The sequence below is a fragment of the Myotis nattereri genome (assembly GCF_964212035.1).
Source record: "Myotis nattereri genome assembly, chromosome: 13".
In the NCBI taxonomy this organism is placed as follows: Eukaryota; Metazoa; Chordata; class Mammalia; order Chiroptera; family Vespertilionidae; genus Myotis; species Myotis nattereri.
The window spans coordinates 44,906,295-44,923,200 of NC_138088.1; the positions used below are offsets into that span (position 1 = coordinate 44,906,295).

At 40.6% G+C, this 16,906-nt stretch overlaps 1 protein-coding gene across 6 annotated transcripts in view; it reads right to left on the reverse strand.

The window, feature by feature from the left end:
- Window positions 1-4,727: 4,727 nt before the first annotated feature.
- Window positions 4,728-16,906, reverse strand: part of NT5C2 (5'-nucleotidase, cytosolic II) — a 143,857-nt gene continuing 131,678 nt past the window's right edge. For 5 of the 6 annotated variants that reach the window (XM_081104633.1, XM_081104632.1, XM_081104635.1 and 2 more), the window contains 10 exons: window positions 16,218-16,271; window positions 14,112-14,195; window positions 12,869-12,910; window positions 11,669-11,776; window positions 11,344-11,410; window positions 10,591-10,761; window positions 9,271-9,322; window positions 9,082-9,142; window positions 8,767-8,943; window positions 4,728-7,445 (listed from right to left, as the gene is read on the reverse strand). In XM_081104633.1, coding sequence (XP_080960759.1) covers window positions 7,212-7,445; window positions 8,767-8,943; window positions 9,082-9,142; window positions 9,271-9,322; window positions 10,591-10,761; window positions 11,344-11,410; window positions 11,669-11,776; window positions 12,869-12,910; window positions 14,112-14,195; window positions 16,218-16,271 — 1,050 coding nt within the window. In that variant the 3' untranslated portion in view covers window positions 4,728-7,211. The remainder of the gene's footprint in view (window positions 7,446-8,766; window positions 8,944-9,081; window positions 9,143-9,270; window positions 9,323-10,590; window positions 10,762-11,343; window positions 11,411-11,668; window positions 11,777-12,868; window positions 12,911-14,111; window positions 14,196-16,217; window positions 16,272-16,906) is intronic. The other variant, XM_081104637.1, reaches the window with a different exon arrangement.

The following is a 16,906-nucleotide window of genomic DNA, read 5'->3' on the forward strand; positions in this document are numbered from 1 at the left end:
TGGGCTGGGACCTTCTTTGCTTCTTAGATCTTTGTGGGTGGCTCAGCTCCAGTAAGCTTTCTCTCGGGATGTGCCAGCCACTGACATCGTCTCACTAGAATTGTCTTAAATATCTTTTGATGGGAAACACCAGGCTGTTCTTGATGCAACATGAAAAGGAAGGTTCTAATGGCACGAGAGTAAAGTTCTAGGCATTTGTATGCCAAGGTGCCTGTGTACACAGAGCCGGCGTGTACTATACGACTGAGTGAAAACACGTTTTCGATTTTTAACACCTAGGAGCATCTTAAACATGACCAAGCTGGAAGAATGACGGGAGCACTGTCTTGCCTCATTTGGCAGGCCGGCTCCTGGCATTTGCCCACCCACATCTGACTGACGTGGACTCACTAGAGAGGGATTCTTTTGGAGCCAGACTCCTCTTCGGACTCACCCCGGAGGACTCAGACGGACCTGGGGGGCTTGGGTGCCTGTGTGTGGAGACCCAGCCTCTTGGGTAGAAACAGCGTCTCAGGCCTCCAGAGCAGGAAGGAGTGGGGAGAGTAAGGCCTCAGGACTCTCGCTCTGCAGAGAGCCTGGCCTAGCTTCATTCATCAGCGCCGTGTCTGAAGTCTACTGTGAAGGTAGAGTGTATCAGTCCATTGACCTTTCTTGTTTCTGGAGTCCTTTAATTCCACAAATGTATATGCTTTGTTTTATATTATTTATTATGTACATATTCCTCTACTGTTAGTACATCGTCTGTGACTAAGCTGAGATCTGTTCTGGAGCCCCTGACCCAGAGTTCTGTTGTCCCTTCAAGTGGGCGAGAAGGCAGCAGTTTTGTTTGTTTTGTCTTAAATAGGTTGCTGCTCTTATGTTGGTCCTAGTGTCCCCGGCCCCTTTTATTGGGACCTCTATTCCTATGACCAGTGTCTGGGATGAGGGTGGAGGCAGGTTTCTCACCCGTGGCAGGGCCTCTCGGGTACCTCTGTGAAATACTTGAGGTGGTTTCCTAGTTACTAGTTCTATTCTCTAGTAGCATAGCTGTAAGATCAGAGCCTCCTCCCTCCCTCCCTTCAAAGCCAGGGCAGTGGCCTAGCCCTACAACAGTAATGGCCTCTTAATTCCCACCCTTGGATTATAGAATTCATCTCTCTGGAGCCTGCCCATCAGGGCTTCTCGTATGCCTTTTCTTGGTTTTGAGGCCCAATGCCGACATTGCCTTGGCCCTCAAATAAGACCCTGCTTTGTGTCTGATTTTCATCCTCCTCAGCCTTTACTCCTGTGTCATAGTGCACATTTCATGCTTTGCAGCAGTGAAGTTTTCTGAACAGTGTTCAGAGCTGTGTACGTAAACCTAAAGCACAAGTGACATGTGTAGGTTTCATGAGCTGATTGTCATAATGAATGCATTTTATAATTCAAATGATGTTGTAGATTTACAATCACTCCTATTTATTTTGTACCAATTTATTTGTAAATTTTGTGATTGTTTTAAAAGGTTTTTGTTCATTTCTATTCTATTTAGATAAATGATTTTCTTTTCACCCTTATAGCAGGTGTGTGTTCCCTCTTTCCCCTTTCATCTATGCAACACCAGCCTGGGTCCCCTGCCCAATTGCTTGACTTTACTAGTGGGAAAGTTGGAAATTGTTGTCAGCATGGTAACACAGCAGGGCATTTCCTTCGAACATATATCACAAAGTCACGTGTTAAAAGTGGGTGCTAGAACCAAGTTCCAACATACAGCCTGGTACAGCCAATTCCGGGAGGGTGTCCCTTTGCAAGGATTGTAATCTGTCCCCCGTCAGTTTATTCTAGGTAAGGACACTAAGTGTATCCAAATTTTCCCCAGAAATTTGGTGCTCAGTCACTAATAACACGGCTATCTGGGCAACTCTCTAAGCTGTTTTTTCCTAGGCAAGACTGAAGGCCTCATCCAAGCCTCTCGATTGGCTCTCGAAGATGAAACCCACGGTGGGCCCCCCCCCCCCCCCCACACGAAGCCTAGGTCGGAGAGAGGCTGCGCAGGCTTAGAGTTAATGCCAGCGTCAGTGTGGTGAGTCGTGCTGATGCTCTTCAGGATTCAGGCCTCCACAGCCCCTCTGTGACCATTTCTAGACCACCTCTTTTTGGAATCCCTTTTTCCTCCACTCTGAGAATTGAACCTCTTGATTTCTGGTCCCTTATTTTTCCCACCGTTATTTGATATTTGTGGTCTGTTCTACTTATTTTATCCTGTGGATGAAGACATTTCGGTGAAGTGCTGACAAGACTGGCTTGACATTGCCTGACCTAACCACCATCCCTCCTCCCCAATCATTATCCCCTTTCTTCAAAGTAGAAGGTAGATCTGTATTCCAGTGGAGTGTTACCTTCTTGGGAGCCTGTTTGCTTTTTAGAAGCAGGGCAGGAAGCAAGCAGGGCCAGGGAAGGAATCCTCTCTCCAGCACATCCACACCCGGTTACTGCTCTGTTTTTCCTGCTTTACTCACGTTGTCTAGAGGAGTGCTCCAAGGAAAACAGGTGATAAGATTTGCCTAAGCTTTCTGTCTGCATCCACGTGCCCATGTGCTAGTTCATTTCTAAGCTTTACTGTGAAAAAAGCTCTGAGGTTTCCATTTCATTTAACGCATTGTCTTCTCCAGGGCATCTTCTCAGTTCAGCATTTGTAGAGGAAGTGAGTGTATAAACTGAATGACCTTTTCATAGCTTGGAGTTGATGTCTGAAAACTTATTTGATACTTTCTGAAGGTAATTCCATTTAATACAGATGATTCCTTATTAAAGTCTAAAGTTGAATTATATTAGTGAGTAAACTTTTGCTGTCTTTATATAACTTTCATTTCCCCTCCAAGATCCTCATATCTGAGCTCTTATTTTCAATGAAGTCTCAGAACAAAGGAATGATTACATGGCCCTTTCTCTGGGACAGGCCATCTCCCTGGTGGATGATTGTAAGGCCTAAGGATACCGGGGGACTAGTTGCCAGGATTTGTTGTTAAAGTGCTTTCCTGCCAGGGTAGCAGTGATTGTGAAGCACTCTAGGCCAACCCAAGGCAGGAATACTCCTCACCTGGGGATATTTTTCCATTGATTTTTAGAGAGAGTGGAAGAGAGGGAAAGACAGAAAGATCGATGTGAGAGAAACACATTAATTTGTTGCCTCCTGCACGCGCCCTGACTAGGGCCCGGGCTGGGGAGGAGCCCATAACCGGGGTACGTGCGCCCCTGACTGGAATCGAACCTGGGACCCTCCGGTCCGCAGGCCAACACTCTATCCACTGAGCCAAACCAGCTAGGACACAGGCAGAAATTTAGATTGAGCCAGCTCCCCTACCACTGTTCTGCTACATCAGTGATTTGAGGGCAATGGGCCAAAACATGAAGTTACTTGCTTCAAGAATACCCACCCCCACAAGTCAAAGGTGACCTTTGGTGAGAATCCTCTCTCTAAAAGACTAGACATGTAATGAACATTTTTCTATGTTGGGAAGGACTGATTGGCAAACCATCTTTCCCAGGATCTCAGGGACTTGAGAGGACTTTCTCTTTCATGGGAAGAACATGCACTTGTCTGCTTAGGCGCTTGTGTGTGTGTGTGTGTGGGGGGGGGGGGGGGGGCTTATCTTGGCCCAGACTCTCCAGGCCCTGTCCACAGCCCTGGCTAGACATGACTTTGGGGAGAGGGGAGCTCAGCTCAAAGGGAGAGCAAGCATTTGGAGACATACTTGTACCTTTAGTTCATAAAGCAATCTAATACACTTTTTTTCTAGTGATAAAATGGAGCAAAAATATAATTTCTGTGTTAAGAAACAAACACTGGTCATCTGTTTTAAGTTGGAAAATATAGATTACTGAGACTTACAGTACCAGAGTCAGCAAACTTGAGATGAAGTGTTCTGTTTAATTGGGAGTACTTCTTGTGTTAAAACTCTTCAAAGGGACTTAACTATTGTGTATATTTTATTTTTGAAGTTACATACCTTTGTTGGAACAAGTCAGATGGTTATGGCCCTGGAATGAAGATACTGTGTCTGAGGACAGGGAAAAATGGTTGAGGTAACCAGGTTAGGTAGAAAAGTTGCACTGTTCATTCCTAAAGAGGGCATTTTCTTTTTTGATGTGCTTTCTGCTACTTCTACATACTCGGCAGTAAGAGCAGTGTGGAATGCCGCTCCCGTTAGTGGAGGTGGAAGGTGGGATGCGGGATCACTCTATGCCGCCTGCCTCTGCTTCCTGGTTGCTGTGCGTGTGCGTCCTCTACGTGTTGGTAGTAGTGCAGTTTTTCTTATATTTTCAAGGGTGCTTAGGTAGCTCCATGGTAAAGAATTCATTCTCAGGGCCTCCTAAAGTGTTATGTGTCATTTAAAATTGTTCCATTAGAGGAAAACCATTTAAGAGCTCTGTGCTCTAGTCACCAAGAAAGAATGTCATGAGAAACCTAAGTATTGAGACATAAACTACTAAACCAAGTGAGGAATTGGGCCAGTAACGTATGGCAACAGCTAGATCATAGTTACCATTTTTCCCACCACCAAAGAAAGATGAAATAGTTTCCATAACATGGAATGTGGACAAGGCTCTATCCTTAATGCAGACTTAGATATGCAGTTGTTTGTCTCAGGCTATTTGTGGTGAATACGCACAGTATTTTTAAATGCTCTTGGCAGTCTTGGAAAAATTTCAGGACTTTAAACTTGTTGACAAAATAGTTATTAAATAAATCAGATTTAGAATTATCTAAACATGGACAAAGTACTTTTAAGTCTGACATGTCACTGCAAGTGGCTTTATAGTGGTTGCTTAAAAACAATACTTAACATGAGTAGCTCTAAGATATTCTAGTTCTACTAAGAACCACTTCTAAAAGCATCTTATAAAGGGTAGCTTGAGGACTTGCTTTCTTATTTTAAGAGCAATGCATATGGTAGGAGAACATCTAAGGTCTAAACAGAACACTAACATTCTCGGCTTTAACGGACTTTTCTGAAATATACCATCTGAGCTTTAACTGACCATCTTTGTAGAGGAAACCCAGTAGGGCTGGGTTCTGCTGTGCCCAACGAGCTGCTGGGTGAGTGCCAGGGCCCCTTGTTAGCCTGTACCTGCCCCCAAAGAAGTATGTGGCACGTTTACAAAGCCTGAACGTAAGAGGTGTTTTTCAAATACCCAGGAAAGACGTTCTGAAGAGTTGGGAGATCAGTCTAAAACACCTCAGGTTTCAAAAACGGTAGGTGGGGGAATATGTGTTTTAAATTCAGCTTCCTTTATTGCCAAGAGCCGCTCCCATTCATGTTTTAGTAAGCCCAATTGCAGCTGTCTGCCCATGGATCACTCATTCCCCAGTACACGCTGCTCTGGATCTTAGACTTTTATGGAATCTGAGCTCTTTAAAATACATTTTGGTGGTCCTTAAGTTGTAACCATCAGTGGAATTCTTACTTATTCCAATTGTGTTTTTCACTTCTCAGTCTTTGGACCTACTGCCAGAGAGACATCTGACTAAAAAGAGTCTATTACATAGATAAGATCTTACGTGGACAATACAGAAAGTGTGGTAAATTAACGTGAACTGCTCATGTTGGTCCTTGCTGTAAAAGGGAAGGTATGTCAATCTATTATAAGTGAGCTCTATAGTTACAATGACTCACTTAGAAATTCTTTGGCTTTGCGAAAATTTAAGACCATGTGTAAACTGGGCAACATCTCTAAGTGAGAATAATTAATAACTGGGTGACCATATTCACATTCTCTAAAATTTAAAGCAAGACAGTATCTAATTGCTATTTGAATACCATTTCTAACATACTTTAAAAGTAGTACATATTCCTAATACGTTAGAATGTATGTTTCTTGACATGACAGTGTAAAGCCACAAATATTGAAAGCAGTGAGGCAATATGGCCTTAGCTAAATTACTGTGTTCCCTACTATATGATTTCAAAAAAAGCCTTACTTCATAGTCCTGTACCAAAAAAATTTTCCATGAGAAAATTGAGGCCTATTTACATGCTATAATTTTAACCATTAACCATGCTAGACTATATTTTAGGAGAGAGTGTCAAATTGATGTTACTAAGCTAAACCTAAACCCAACAGCTATTATTACAGCTGTGCTACACAAGAGGTCCAAGTCAGTATTAGAAATATTATACTTTATTGAGTTCTAGAGCAACTAATCTACCCTCCCATGTTGACCAATGACGTAAGAATGAAAGAAATATATGAAGGATAAAGTAAGAGTCTATACCACTGTACTGGGAGGTAGTTATAATACCCCCTCCCTAGTGTATACAGTAATGATCCATTCTTGTTCAAGACAACAAGAAGTGATCTTTGGGATTCTGAAGTGAATTCATTCACACTGATTGTGCCCTCTGCTTTAGGAGAGTTGTGGCTTACAGAGCCCACGTTCTATCTTCTACTGCTTGACACTGAAACTCAGCTCCAGAGGGGAGAGAGAGCTGGAAGTCGGTAGCACAAGCCACACGATATAGACCACACCAGTGAATTTTACTCAGTTATGCTGTAATATAAGAGTTCCTCCTTTTCTTTTGGGGGGCTTGTTCCTTTGTCCTCTTTGAGCTAAATTCTTTCTATAGATTTGTCCCAGATGAGAAGATTGTTTTTTGAAATAACAAAAAAACTTATCAATCATAGAACTGTAGAAATAGACGAAGACTTTTGCCTCAAAATGAAATTGCTGCAGTCCATTCCAGATCAGCCCTATAGCAAGCAGAGAACACAAGGAACTTTGACCTTAACAGAAGGCTACATTTGATCCTGGAAACAATGTATTTCTCCACTGGTATACAATACTATGTAATGCACTGAAAAAGATGGATTTTGGAGTAAGAGCACAATTTGTAACATAACAGCTGTTTTAGATCACCTCTTTCCATCATCTTCCTTGTTCCTCTCTGACACTTAACAGACTGATGATGAAACAAGACAAGGAAACAGTGTCACAAGCCACAATGGAGCCATCTTCATGCAATTCAGCCCAGTTTTTACCCTTCCTTTTTAACAATACAGACTCCATTACAATTTTAAACCATCTGTAAAGACTGTAGACACACAAAACTAAAACAATTATCTTAAGGTCTTCAGAACCTTTTCATGGAGTACCCCCCCCCCCCCACTAGGACCCAAGCAGGGACATGGTATGCTCCTATGAGTCCTGCCAGAACTTGTTTAATGGTTGTTCAGAGTTTTCGTTTTCTTTCTTATTCTTCCTCTTCCTCCTCTTCATCATCATCTTCATCATGGCAGTGTGTAATTTCCTGGGGGGCCAGTGGGAATAGGTTGGGGGGTTTAATCTCACTAATCGATCGTGTCAACTGGTGCCGCTTGTAATCAGTATCTTTGAAATCCACTGAAGTACGGTTCCGGGTGGCAAGCGGAGACTCCATCTCATTGATATCTACATGTGTGTGTTCCACCGTTGATTCGTGAGGCATCTAGAACAAAGTCAGAGGTTCAGAAAGCAGGTGGAGCTATTTCCCAAATCCTAACCCCTCTAGTTCAAAGATGCTTTAATTATTCTATCACAATTCCCGTAAATGCACTGAATCATTAAGAACATTAAAACATGCACGGTCTTTCTTTTGATTGTTACTTGAAAACTTTTCCACTCCCAACACTGCTCCACCATGTTGGTGCAGAAAGAGTATGTCCATTTCCACAGGCTCCAGCCATCTGAGTGCCATCAATTGGTCAGGTAATATTAAACAGGCTGCCAGGTTGGATTTTCTAAAGCGTATGACTGCCCAGGTTTATCACACAAGTGTAAAGTATGAAATGACCCAACAGCAAATGATTTGGGAGCCCAGGCAACTATAACTATCCCATAGCTTATATTTACAGTATTCATCAGCAGATACATCACTGAGTTCCAGTCTACTTCTAAAATGATGTCATGAGCAGCTGCTTGCCTCCTGTGTAAAGAGCCTTTTCTGAACCACAGCCCCACGCTACTGAATACACTGATCTTAGTGGTACAGTTTTTGATGATTTTTTTGTCCATCTTCCTAAAAGTACTGTTCCACAGTGAGCTGCTACACTTTTCCCCACTCTTCCTAGCTTAGAAATCAGATGAACTCAAAGCTTTCTGCTTGAGTGTGTTTCTTTCAGCTTTCCGATTTGACTATTTCACTGGTTAAAAACAATACTTAGTAGTGGTCTAGACTACACAGCTTATTCTTTCTTGATCCTCTAGTTCTTATTTTAAAGTATCTTCAGTCTCATGTTTATACTTTCCAGCAAAAATTGTAAATGCTACTTTGATTGTATTCACTTAAGTTCCAGGAAAGTGGTGGCAGTTTCTCTCACGGACCTGGGAAGCCTCCCGAGCTCCCTAAGAGTTCCCCTCCTCTCCCTCTTTAGGTGGCCATGCAGAGAGATGTCGATCATGGACCAGAGGTCAACCCAGTGTAGGTACTGAAGTGTCTTCCTGGTACTCCCTAAAGCCACCTACCCTCTTCTTTCTCCTCAATCCTCAAAACTGTGCCTAGATCATTTACTATAGCCTGAAACTGGGTAAAATGAGAGAAGAGATCCTTATTTCCTTTCTCACAGCAAAAGCAGTCCTGAAACAGAGTTCAGTATCAGAGCATAAGAATATAAAAACCACATTTCTCGTTTAGTGCAACCTACCCTTGGTCTCTGCACATTAGAAAGGAATAATCCAAAGTTCTCCGGTGTCATCCCACAAAGGTAGTTACAGATCTCTGCCTTAAAAGTATATTAACTAAACAGTAGCTTACAGCTGCATTAACTCACCAAGACGTGGGCAGCTCTGAAGAGGTAGCTGAATGGGTAATACAGCAGGTTGATGAAAGATGCGGCATAGAGATCAGCATAACGCATCACCTGACTGGCAAAGAGGGTCTGCCGGGAGCCACTGCGAAACAAGCTTCCCATCATCCCATAGCACATGTCCATGTCATGAGTTACTTTCTAAATCAAAGAATAAGACTGTCAGCTCATTCAAAAAATACCTGTGCACTGGCTCTGTGCCAGTCCCTGTATAAAATGAGAAATATGAAAATAACAAACTTTATTTTGCAAGTTTTCTCCCAAATCCCATTTGGATACCTTAATACGTCTCTGGATGGAGCTAATGTCTGGGCGCTCATTGCTGCTGCTGTCAAGGTGCCTGGAGACAAACGAGAAGGCCAGTGAAAATCTCTAGAACAGACATCTCTCATACCTAGGGGACTCCCAAAAAGGTAGGTAAGTTTTAGGGAAAAAGGAAAACATTTTAGAATTAGGGAAAAAACTTACTTGTAAAGTTCAGCCAAGAAAATATCCAAGCTCTGAAGCTCTTCAAAAAGTGCTTGTTACGGTTTGGAAGGAAAAGGAAAATATTTTAAATAAAATAAAAAGCATCCAGTTTTTAATTATTGCTGAAACTACATTTAAAAAGGTTGCAGATATGACTGAAAAGTAAAGTGATAGGTGAGTGTATAAAATAACTTCCCGGGCCCCTTCAGAAAAACCCACGGCTATGCCGCCTGCAGTCTGGTAGCAGATGAACATCAGTATTTCTAGGCCTTTCTTCTACCGAATCACTGCTGACCACAACTCTTCCAACTGGATGCTGAGTCTAAGCTTACCAAGTGCCAATTCATACCCCATCTCAGGTGTGTCAGCAAAGCAAGTCTTAACAGAGAATGAGACGACTTGTCCATAGTTACAAGTCTAGGAAACAAGGCCAAGCCCACTAGATTTCTAAAACTTCCTAGGTGGGGAGTTGAAAATGTGGGTGAAAGGCTAGCAGAAAATTCCACTGATAAGTACAAACAATACCAACCAACAGCCAGCACCTGCTGCATGCTGCCTCTGTGTTCCAGCTTTTCTCCACCTGGGTTCCCCAAAGAGAATTAAGCCTTAATGTAATAATTGTATAGAACAAATTTTCTTTATCTGCCATCTTTGGGAAAATGGAGTCATTTTCTCTGTTCTCTGTTTCAGATGAGGAGCCCTGGTTGAGAAGGGTTGCTACTTGTATCTTCTTTATACACACCCTGCCTCATCAGCTTTATGAGGTAGGTATTACTACCCACATTTTCACACTTGAGGAAAGGAAGGGAGAGGGTGTCTCAGTGACTTGCCTAAGGGCATGCAGGCATTACCTTTACCTAAATCCACAGCATAGCTCAGTCCAGAGAATGGAATTTGGCCCCAATCTCTACTTCTCAGAAGAGCAAATAAATATCAGGAGGTGATTAACACTCAGAGCAATCCATGCCCCAGAGTCACAGACATGAGCTGGTAGCAGAGAGACTGGAACTAGCAGCATGTTGGACAAATGGGGGACTACAGAGCAGAGTGGAGTTCCCACAGTAGCTGCTATTGTAATAGAACTCAGGGAATAACATTTTATACTTAAAATTGAAAGGATTCAAGAAGAAAGCTGAACAAGATAACCTCTCTTATTTCCTCCAATTCTGGACTTCTGTGAAATACTGGGCTGTCTGGGAAAGAGTTATGCAAATATCAGGGCCCACCTTTTGGACCCCCTGCATACAAAGTAGTGGTTCACAGCTGGCCATTTTATATAAACTATATCAAAGATTTATAAGATAAGAAATGGCTCCTTACAACTCTTATCAGTCCAGACATGAAGCTCCTGTGCAAGTTCAGGAATCACCAAGAAAGTTCGCCACCCTTGCCGTTTCTTTGATTTCAAAATGTCCCCAAAAATGTGATCTCCAATATACAAAATGTCCTTGCCCTTGGCTCCCAACAGATCACAGATTGTATCAGATGAACCTGAAACAATAAACAAAGAAAAAAATGTCCCCATATTAAAAAAGAAAACAGCATTCTCAGTACATAATGATTAAATACTGTGATTTTTTTTCTTACAATTATGTGAGGAACACACTAGAAAAAGGGCTCACCTTCCTTAAAGTCAAAGACCCACAATTTATCTTTCTCATTTTTTTAAATTGCCTCCTACATGTCTCAGCATTAGTATTGACTATAACTCTCAAAAGTACCACCTCTTTTTCTCATCATAGATCTGCTATTAAGTTTATCACTCCAACATAATATGTATTTGTGTCCATAGGGGCTCCTTGAGGACTACCCCCAAATGATTCCAAGACACTGAGAAAAAGCCTCAAATAAGTAAAAGAAAGATTGGGTGAAAAATCAAAGATTCATTAGAACATACTAACAACTTCTCAAACCCATTCTCCCTGACTCCTACTGCATTAGTAGAGGACTGAAGTATTTACTTTCAGTAGATGACATCTTCAGGGAACATGTGCCATTATGCTAGGAGGACATCAATGCTTTCAGGGTGAGGTCTGAGCAGAGACGCACACTAAAGGGAAGTCTGCAACTCACCTCCTGAGTAGACAATACCATGTTGTAAGGGGCCTGTGTAGGTACCAATTTTCAGCTTGCCAGTTTTCTGTGAGAAGAGAATACGGACTTTGTAATACTTTATCATTCTGTCATAATCTCAATCCAAAAGGCTACTTGGCTAGACAAACAAATGAAAGACACTTTTAAATTATTCGGCTAACTCAACTAAAACCAAGTCTTAGAATAATTTCAAAAGAGAGATACAGCTAAGTAGATAAAAATACCTGTTTCCTTAGGGGGAGAGGGAGTGGGGAAAGGAGAAACACGAAGGACAATGTGCAGACAGAACATCCTCTCAACTTACAGTATCCACCTGACGCAATACTGTGCCTTCTCCAAAAAAGAGCGGTTTCCGTGCATCCACCAAGATCAGGTCAAAGTAGGACTGCCATGGTCGATGGGAGCTCCCAGGCTGATGAAGCAGGAACAGCAGAAGCTGAAACATCGCTCCTACCCTTAAGGCACTAATATTTAATCTCACTCAGATGCAAGGAATGTAGAAATACTAAGTATAAGTAGAAGATCCCACTGTTTTATTAAAAACATTGTGTCTTATAAGCCATATCCTTTTGGAAGCAGGCAAGGTGAAAATATAAGTGAACGACTAATAATCTCTACATTTTAAATCATTTCATCTACTTATTAACTTATTTCACAGAAATTTAATATATGTATATGTGCTCACACTCAAAAGGAGGCTCAAGGGGGCTAAAAAGAGATGCAGATCAATACCCAAGAGACAAATTAAGGGAGAGGCAGGTAAGTCTTGGGACTGAAGTATATGAGCTGGCATGGAACTATTAGGAAATTTTACTGGGTATGATTTCAGAATGATGGCTTGAGGTGCACACTGGCAAAGGCCAACCTACTGCAGGCCAACCACAGCACTAATGTAAAAGTTATGCCCGTCAACAGGATTTCCATCCTGAAACAACCTTTTAAGGTCAAGCTGAAGAGCACTGCCTTTGGGTGATCTCAAAATAGGGATTTACTGATATTTATTTTTTTAAAAGCCTAGAATTAAAATAGTACGGCACAAGTATATGATTAACTTGCCATGAAGAGTCCTTAAATCTAAGTGCAGCCATACTGCAGAAATAAAGACACCTCTGCTTAAATATCAAGGCTAACTGTTCCCTTGGCACAAAACTTATCAATAAATAAGCAAAATCTAAAAGTTGTCAAGAATATACACATTTTCTGTTTCTTTCAATCAGTTATCTTCCTCAACCTGAAAAACCCAAACTTAACTCTGCATAGAAGTTCTTGGGCATAAAATTACTCTGATACCATCCTACTAAATGCCGTATGAGTACCTCTTTTATTTCTGTCTACTACGTTTTCAAGTTGCTATCGACTTTAAATAATATACCAGCACCTGCATGACTTCTAATGTTAATGATTTTTGAATGGGTCCTGACCAATTCCTTAACATCAATATTCCAGGCTGATTAAATGCATTTATTATTACTAAAGCAATGGTCTAATAATTTACATATAGTACCTTGGGGCCATGTGGGAAATCAAACAGGTAAGTCATAATTTTCTGGGGGGAAAAAAACAAAACAGAAAAACACAAACATAAGGTCCATATACCACTTATACAAAAGATATAAAACACTTAAAAAAACATACACAAGTTTTTCATCAAAATGTCTTTTTCAATATAGGATTTATCACGTTCTCATTTCCTCTAAAGTTTATGAAATCATGGCTATGAAAGCCAGAAATTAATGCTTCTCATAACAAACATACAGAAGCTTCTGACATTCTGAGTAGGGCATTATATTCTTCTAGGACCGTGGTCGGCAAACCACGGCTCGCGAGCCACATGCGGCTCTTTGGCCCCTTGAGTGTGGCTCTTCCACAAAATACCACATGCGAATGCACACGTACAGTGCGATTGAAACTTCATGGCCCAGGCGCAGAAGTCGGTATTTTGTGGAAGAGCCACACTCAAGGGGCCAAAGAGCCGCATGTGGCTCTCAAGCCGTGGTTTGCCGAGCTGCAGTTTGCCAACCACTGTTCTAGGAAATAATTATGTACAGATTCATCCATATATCCCTACCTAATTCTAGTGGACTGAAACCCATTTTTGGAGGTAAGGGTCTTCTGAGGTAAGAGCATAGAGAAAATTAATGACTCACAGTCTTGCTTATTCCAAATCATCAGATTTCTAAGACAAGATTTTACATGAAGAACTGGGAAATACTGAGCTTTTTGCTAGTACCATGAACTTGTAACTGTCTTAGCAAAAGTAAGACGAGGAGTTAAACTGGCTATTCTATATGCTTTAATCTGGCAAAAAGCACTTAAGCAGTGGTAACTTCTGATGGCTAAAAATAAAAACATCTTCGCACCATCTATTGCTGTCGGCTCCAAACAACAGGAAGGAGGGCATGTGCTCATGTGCAATACAGGGAGTGAATGACTTAAGTTTATATAAATGATGTGCCAAAGAGACATAGAAGCCATTTTGATCAGCACAAGTGTTTTGAATAACCCCCAAATTAAAACATTCAAGTAGCCAACTGTAATTAAGGGAAACAGTCAAAAGAAATATTTAGAAAAATTTGAGAATCACTGATGTAGCTCTTATGGTATATATTTTTGCTCTTTTCACTGCTTTTAAAATGAAGTGGCAAAAACTACCCTTAATAAACTATTATCCTCCTTGTTATCTTCAGTTCTTTAGGCCAAAATAATTCCTCTGTATAAACAAACAAATATGAATATTAAATACTTACATCTGTATATTTATAGTCGCTATTGGTGGCAAGAAATACCTTCCCTACTTCCTTCATCCGGCTCAGAAGCAAAGGCAATTTTCCCTGAAATGTAATATAATGATGAGTGAAACAGTAAACCCAAATACATATTCATTTACTGTGAACAGTCACATACTGGACTTCTGTCCACTGAAATAAGAATAGGGGATTCCCTTTAAGGTTGATTGGATGGCTTCAGATTGTTGCATTGAGAAAGACCACATTATCAATCACTATGCATAAATTAAGTATTAACATATATAATATACATGGTGCACTGTATATAATATATAGATTTTATATATAAAACTAGAGGCCCAGTACATGAAATTTGTGCACAGGTGGTGTCCCTAGGCCTGGCCAGCAATCAGGGCCATCTTGCCCAGTCCTGGCTGGGGCCTGCTGGATGGGGTGAGGGACTGTGGGAGGTTGGCTATGGGAGCGCACTGACCACCAGGGGCAGCTCCTGCCTTAAGCATCTGCCCCCTGGTGGTCAGTGCGCGTCATAGCGACTGGCCGAATGGTCATTACAGTCACTAAGGCTTTTATATATAAAGAAGATAGATGATACATATAGATGATACATATAAATAATAATTATATGCTTCTTAAAACATATCTCTATCTTCCCCATGTCTGCCTCAGGAAAGAGTTTAAATTACTTTGTAATCTTAGTATGTGAATTAGATATGTTAGGGATCAGGAGAAGCTGATTTTAAATAGCAAAATCCTCTACATTGAGACTTAGCTTCATTGTATATACTTTCATTAAAAAAAAAACAAAAAACACGCCCTTACTGGTTTGGCTCAGTGGATAGAGCGTCAGCCTGTGGACTGAAGGGTCCCAGGTTCGATTCCGGTCAAGGGCATGTACCTTTATTGCGGGCACATCCCCAGTAGGGAGTGTGCAGGAGGCAGCTGATCGATGTTTCTCTCTCATTGATGTTCTAACTCTCTATCCCTCTCCCTTCCTCTCTGTAAAAAATCAATAAAATATATTTAAAAACAACAACAAAAACACACCACCTTGTACAATTGAATGACATGTGCAGGATACAATCTAGAAATGCCTAGACTCACCTACAGAAACATAAGTTAATTCTAACTCCTCATAGCCAGAAAGAAAAGCAGATTTCCCTTCTCTCAACGTAAATAGGTACCTTTACTCAAGTTCTCCTGGACCTTTCCTGAACCCCTCAGCATTCTTTTTGAAACAAGGATTAGGGTGGGAATGGGGAGGAAACAGGAGGTACAAAGACTAAAAATGGTAAGTAATCTTTACCTAAAATACTTTTTGAGAGAATAATGCATTATGCTACTTTTCCTCTGTAAGAAAAAGAAGTGTGTGTGTTTACTTTTAATTTTGAAATAATTTCAGACAAAAGTTGTGAAAATAGTAGAGAACCCTATTCTTCATCCAGCTTCCCTTAATATTAACATTGTACATAACCACAGTACAATCACCAAAACTAAGAAATTAACATTAACACAGTACTATTAAATAAACTACAGATTTTTCTGAATTTTATTAGGTTCTCCTCTAATGTCTTTTTAGATATTTTTAAAGCCTTCCCTATTATTTCCTGTTGATAGGCTAAAGGTAATTTAAATGAGTTACTTTGTACATTGTTTAGATGGTGTAGCACAGTGGCTATGATTTGGGTTACTACTTATTAGCTGTATGAACTTGGCCAAATTATTTAATCCCTTTATTCCTTAATTTCTTCATCAGTTCCTATACAACAGAGGTAACAATGCCTAATTCATGGCTATACAGAGTATTAAGCAGGATAATGCATGTAGTCACTCACCCAGCACACTGATGTGCACACAGTAACCTCTATAGCTGCTATCACAATTAGAGCTATAAAAACAAATGGAATACTAGGTCTTCTTAATTATCAACAAATAGGAAAAACTGTACTAAAATATATGCTCTGGCTGAAAACTCTTGGTAATTACACTTGGCATATATTATAACAAGGAAATACATACCTTCCCCTTGTGCATTTCATTATAAATAGACTTATTAATTTCCCTAATAGGTAAAATAAGCTATCATGTAGATTTTCCTTTATTACTTACATCTTTGACTACATACTTCTCAAGATTTTCAACTGTCTTTTCCTTAAGGGAGCCCTAGGGGGGAAAAAAAAGAAATAAGGACAAAATCAGTCTTTAACAGTTTATAAGACAAATTATGTCTACTATCAACCGAGATGCATCATTTAAGTATTACCAAAATGGAAAAGCAGACACATTGGCGAAGACAGGATAAAGTAGCAGATGTGATTTGCTCCAACTCTACTTACAAAATGTATTTAAAACATAAAATTATTTTTATTTTAACCTAGACATCAAAAACCATTTCATATTTTACTCGGTACAATTTATAGTAAATGTTAATATATTTGTTAACCTCTAGACTAGAGTGTCAGGGAGCGCGACTGCGCTCAACCTGTCTTTCCCCAAAACTGCCGGGAGCGCTATCGCACTCCTCCTGCAGTGTCACTATTAGATGCTAGTAGTTCACTCTTTATTGACAGATGGCACCTAAGTGCAGATTACTTAAGATGCCGAATATTTGTAGTTCTAAAATTGACCACTGGCATTTATCTGCCTAATTTTCATAAATTTTTTCCTAAACTGCTGTAAAATCAGTCAAGTATTTTGGGGGGGGGGGGGGACCATAATTATTCTCATAGGATACAGCAACACTAAAATCTAAGTGTGAAATAAGATCTAGAAACCAAACACAATCTGAAAGCAGGACA